General features: G+C 39.6%; 1 protein-coding gene across 1 annotated transcript in view; it reads left to right on the plus strand.

Annotated features, from left to right (window-relative positions):
* Positions 1 to 4937, plus strand: part of SRRM4 (serine/arginine repetitive matrix 4) — a 140296-nt gene extending 135359 nt beyond the window's left edge. The window contains exons 11-13 of the mRNA XM_075178541.1: positions 438 to 548; positions 940 to 1083; positions 2782 to 4937. Coding sequence (XP_075034642.1) covers positions 438 to 548; positions 940 to 1083; positions 2782 to 3040 — 514 coding nt within the window. The 3' untranslated portion in view covers positions 3041 to 4937. The remainder of the gene's footprint in view (positions 1 to 437; positions 549 to 939; positions 1084 to 2781) is intronic.
* The last annotated feature ends 1063 nt before the right edge of the window (positions 4938 to 6000 follow it).

Raw genomic sequence — 6000 nt, forward strand, 5'->3', positions numbered from 1 at the left:
CACTGGCTGTTTTTTCATATAGCACACAAATACTTGATAGTTTTATTTTTACACTGAAATTTAGAGCTGATCTAGGACATGTCCTACCCCAACTATAAATCTGTCCCCACATTTTAAATTTACCTCTCCCTCCAATGCACATTGGTTTTGTCCAGGAGTAAAGTTACTCCTTTTTATGCTTTGCTTTGCTTAATGACAATGGCCCAAGTACAATAATTGACTCAGAAAATGAAGACTGGCCTACTGTCCTCTTTCTCTCATGGTTTATTTAAGAAACAAGCAGAATTTTAGGAGAAAATTTAAACTTAATTAAATAATGTGGTGGTCTAAATGCGGTAGTAAGCAAGACATTGAAGTGACGTTTTTACATTTGCCGATATGTGCATTTCCATCACATTAGTGCAATGGTGTCACATAATCATCATATCTCTCTGCAGATCATACTCTAGATCTCCCAGCTATTCTTCAAAATCTGGCAGGAAGAGTACTGGAAGTAGAAGTTCACGAGCCCGACGAAGTCCCAGCTACTCTCGATACAGTCCGAGCAGGTATTATTTTACAATGAACTGAAAAAACAATTGAATGACGAATGCTTTCACAATTCATTATTAGTATGATATTTGGTGTGCCAATGCTGTTTTTGTTTGGAGATTTATACTTTAAATATAGGGTATATGCTTACCATATAACAGCTGCCACACTAGTTGTAAATGCAACATATTGGTGTTTTGGAGAGGGAGTTTGTAAAGTGGTGGAGACAACCCAAAGCTTGGGCAAGCCATCAATAATAATGCAAGATACTAGATGGGCCTTTTGAGCACCACCATTGTTGGTGTTTTGAGTAATTTCTATGGTAACAGATAAAAGATAATGCCTTAAATCGTCTTGATAACATTCATGTTTTGAACAACATAAATATAACTTGATTGATTCCCACAGAGATCGAGACCGAAGCAGTAAGTATGATTCTGCTGAAAAGGAGTCTGGAAAAGGAGCTCACAGGAAACGACGCAGCTCCTATTCTCCTATGAGAAAGCGCAGGAGAGATTCCCCAAGTCACCTGGAAGCAAGAAGGATTACTAGGTATAATCCATAACACCATAAACACCAGGAACATATTAAATACCAGACAACTCCATGTCCAATCCAATAATACCCATGGATGCATGGTTTACTTTCATTGTCAGAAATCTTATTTATGTATTGTTTTAATTAGCTAAGGTAAAATGACCTATCATTCATAGTCTTGAACAGAGCAGTGGTCCAATAATTCAATTACCATAGAATATAGTACAACATGACTTAATCAAGGAATAGCTATTGAACAAGAATATACATAGACATGTATAGTTATACATGTATATAAATGTTTTATCATGATGTCAGTGGCTGCCAAGTATCAATATCCATTCACTACAGTTCCATTTTTAGCCAGTGCAAATCTGTAACTTGCAATACTAGTTTTGCTATAATTCCTGATGCCCCATATTAGTAGAATTAGTGGGAATAAATTAGTGTACCTGTTTAATTCTTGTCACCATAAAGGAAGCATAGGTGGCTCACCCTCACCAACAGAGCCCCAGCAACACCATCCCTTCATACATGTCAAATCTCTTATCAAAATACTCTTCCTCAGCCCTCTTAGATCTACCTCTGACCTGTGTCTCACATCATCTCTGATAACCACCTTTCATTTCCTCCTACCAAACGTTTCCAATGAAGCTAACCACTTATGGAATTCCCTACAACTCCCAGGCAGACTCTCTCACAGGCTTCAAATCTTTAATCACTGTCTGAAAGCCCACCTCTTTATTAGAGCTAACCCCACTCCCAACTATATTGTTCACAGTTGTACACCCTCACATCTCTCCCAATCTTCAATATGACTCATACTCACTCGTCTTGTCTCAGCTGTACCCTCTTCCAATTAGATTGTAATCTCTTTCCTGAGCAGGGCCCGCCCAACTCTTTGTTTTCATGTCTGCATTTATTTTGTCTACCTTGTATGTCCTGTTTTTCCCACTGTGTAGTGCTGCTCTGCAATGTGACACCTTACAACTGGGGCGAACGCAGGATTTGCAGAGGGAGGTTTCCACACCACGCCGCCAGTGGGCGTGACTAGCATGCATAGGGACATGGCTATAATTTTAGAGAGTGCTTGGCTTCTCTCCAACTCTCCCTATCCCCATAATATACATCGGCAATGCTGCATTCATTACCGTTAGGTGCACGCAGCTCTCTCTTTTCAAGCAGAGCCGTGTGAAGCGGGGGCAGGGTCCAGCCACCTTAATTATACAGTGCACATAGTTGTCCTGGTTTGTGTGTCAAAATTACATCCCCAAAATGTATTCTTAGCAGACTTCTTAACCATGCAGTAAAACAGGTAAAGAGACATTATAAAAACCTACCTAGGACCAGGACACTTATGAATCATCCTCATCATTTAGTTCTAGGTATTAATTATAGATTTTCATATTTTTTTAGACTATGTGCTTCTCTCGCTTGCAATAGATATATTTTTATTTTATTGTGTTTAGGCTAGTATAGTCTACACAAACTATTCTCTCTGACATAACTAATAACTCCCAAGACTTTTGAGGTCAGTAATATTTCATATGAATTTCCAGCACAGAAAAGCAGCAATGTAGAATCTAAATATAGACTGTTCTCAAAAACAGACCTGTCCTTACATGGCACTTGTGACCTAAAGCAACTTGGCATCTCAGCTATGGAAATCCATCACAAGCTGTGCTAATGTGTCTGTCATTCTTCTCCACACAGTGCTCGCAAGCGTCCCATCCCATACTACCGGCCTAGTCCATCTTCCTCAAGCAGTGCCGACAGTACCCCTCCTTGGTACAGCCCCAGAAGCAGGTCTAGAAGTCGCAGTTTCTTTAGTAATAGGAGCAGCCGCAGCCGGAGTCAAAGCAGTAGGAGAAGCAGCAGCAGAGATTGGAACAGAAGCTCCAGGGAAAACAGCAGGAGCCGCAGTCGAAGCTGGGGCAGAAGATCTGACTCCTGTGACAGCACCAGGCGTTAAGACACTCCTAAATCTTCCAGGGCCTCCGTGTTATTCATACAGAGCTCTGCAACAGGGCCACTCAATTATTTATCATAAACATCATGTCCACTCATATTTAAAGACTTCTGATAATCATCAGTCATTGCAGTTTCCTTTTACAGCTTTGTATTGATCAGTCATGGTGTTAAATTGGAAAACAAGAAGAGGCACCCAGAATGTACCTTTCTTACAGGCTGATTGCTAGATGAGTTATCATACAAACCTCAGTCTACCTAAGTAGCCCTGCATTGGAATTTTAAAGCACCTATCTGTCAATCACTTGGGGTGCCCGTGACTCTGTGACACCTCGTGGAATGGCAAGCATGTGATTTTATCAACGCTCAGATGCTAGATGTCAAATTAACTCACAGCTGTCAGTTACCATCAATGCCCCTAACTTCTAATACTATCGCAAGTCCAACAAGTTATCCCTCACAGTGTAAACTGGCTTAATCACAATCACTTGTTCCCGTTTCGTAATGACAGGGTTAAAAATATCCTTCTCACAAATGAGATGGCAGCTGTTAAATATGCAAGATTGCAGCTAGACAGCTATCTTCCCGTGACCTTTATAAGAAACTGCTTGTTTTGATAACTGAAAGGCAGGCAAGGCAAATGTCTGAAGTGAGCTGTGCTTTTCACACATATGACTGTATTGTGATTATCCATCTGGGCTGCACTAGCTCTGTGACTGTGTACCCACATTTACTGTATACACTGACATCTACTTCATTCATGTAAGTTAATGAAAAAATGAATAAGCCAGTTTGTAAATGAGGCAAAGATAGCTCTGCACTTCATAAGCAATTTCTAATATTGCTGTTTATTTATGATTGTTGTTAATTTATATAATAATAGCCATATGGCATGTCTCAAACATTGTTTTGTTCTAATAGTAGTGGATGTCTACAGGTGCACCAAGAGAGGGTGTGAGAGATAGGTACAAATTACCCAGACCCCCCTGGTGGTGGCAGCTTATGATGGGTGTTGATTGACTACACCATTGGCCTTTTCCGCCCATCCATGGCCCCACATAATCTGGTTTAAAGGTGAGGAAGTCAGTAGATATGCATTACCAGGCCCTTATTTCCCACACACACAAAAATGCTGTGGGGTTGCTCGTTAAGATCCTACATAGTACAATCCAATTCAATAGAAAAACACTGGCATCATTACAGTACAGATAGAGACAGGTATTTATGGAGAATCAATTAACACAATTCTAGGTAAGGCTGAAGAAATATCTAAGCACTAGAAACAACTATGGTCGGATTGTGGTGTAGAAAATCACTACTATGAGATGGGACAGAATATAAATAGACCACCAGGGAGAGGATACAGTACATTGCTGTTTTTAGATTTATACAGGTATTTATGTATTTATTTCATATTTATTATTATAATTTATATATAAATTCAGGGAATTTCAAATTACAGTATTAGTGATTTCACAAATCCAACATACTAAGATTATAAAAGGGAAGCATATAAGTAAAGGGATTTATATGTGATAGCAAAAACAGTTGGAACAGTTATGGCAGATATAAACTTCTCAATCCAGATGTTTTCTGTGCCGTTTGGCTCTTTCGCAAAGGAAAATGTATACCTAAAAAAACAAGCTTGGTTACGTTATAAATATTGTTATATTATTTTTATTCTTTAATATGTTATTGTTTAACACTGGAAACAAAATCTTTCAGGGAAATGAATGTGTGTTCTATTGAGTTATAGTGTAATTTGTTGTGTCTGAGGCACTAGAAGAGGAAGTGATACACTCTTGACTTGACTTAGACCATACTGTGAAGTTGACTAACGGATGCACAACTTAGAACAACAAGTTTTCTCAGATCAAAGATAACAGTCCTATATGGTATAGGGGCACATTTATCATTGATCGGCAGAAATGAGAAATAGTTATCAATCCTTATCGCATGGATAAGGATTGATCTATTTCTCAAATTTATTAAAAATGGAACACAGAAACAGCAGTTCCGAAAAACTACTGTTTCTGTGATAAAAAAAAATCACACCTCCCTCTTCGGGACGCGCTGTCTCTAGGATCTCCTCCACGTCATCTTCGTTCCTCTTCTTCTTTCCATTGCGCATGTGCAGTTCCACAAAGATCCCGGTCTGTCTGCAATTCTGCGAGCGGTGAGTGACAGGGAGGGATCATGTGATCCCTCCACACATGCACTGTCCAGCTCTGCTCTTCGGAGCAGAGCTGACAGCATTGGCTTTTTTCATTTCTGATAATGTACGCCAGCTTCAGCTTCGAAGAGGAGTGCAAAGCAGCAGATATCCATGATATCTGCTGCGATGCACCCTTAATAAATTTGCGGAGGACACGGAGGCACCTTAATTACCCGGTAAAAGCACTATCGTGCTTTCTTAAATATGCCCCATAGTGTTTGTCACAGCATTTGCACTTGCAAAGAGTAACATCTAAGCACCGTTTACCCAAATTCCATTTATATCCTTGGTAAATGACTAGAACCTTTGTAAGCAACATATACTCACTGTATAGACCCCAGGTCTATTATTCTACTAAGTCAGATCTTGGGCCCACTGGCAGCCACAGCCATAGTGAATGCAGCCCTCTCTATCGTGGGTGCAAATCACGCACAACCATGCTTTTGCTGTGCCCTTGGTAAATTAACTGTTGCTATGTGCTGAGATGAAATCCAGATAAGAATTATCTATGGGTGTTATATGGGTGGATTTGTTACACCTATTATTATTCCAGAACCACACCTCATTCTCCGTGGAGGAGTATTAAATCAGTCACTAGTGCTTCCTTTCCAGTACAGTTGATATGATTTAGACTGTATAATCATCAAGATGCTATAGTTTCTTCATCACAGTACAAATTGCAAAACAAACTTTACTTATGCATAGTTACTTTTTAACATATTTTTCAGGGACACTGCAGCTTCGACAGT

The sequence above is a fragment of the Mixophyes fleayi genome, chromosome 1, assembly GCF_038048845.1.
Source record: "Mixophyes fleayi isolate aMixFle1 chromosome 1, aMixFle1.hap1, whole genome shotgun sequence".
NCBI classification, from domain to species: Eukaryota; Metazoa; Chordata; class Amphibia; order Anura; family Limnodynastidae; genus Mixophyes; species Mixophyes fleayi.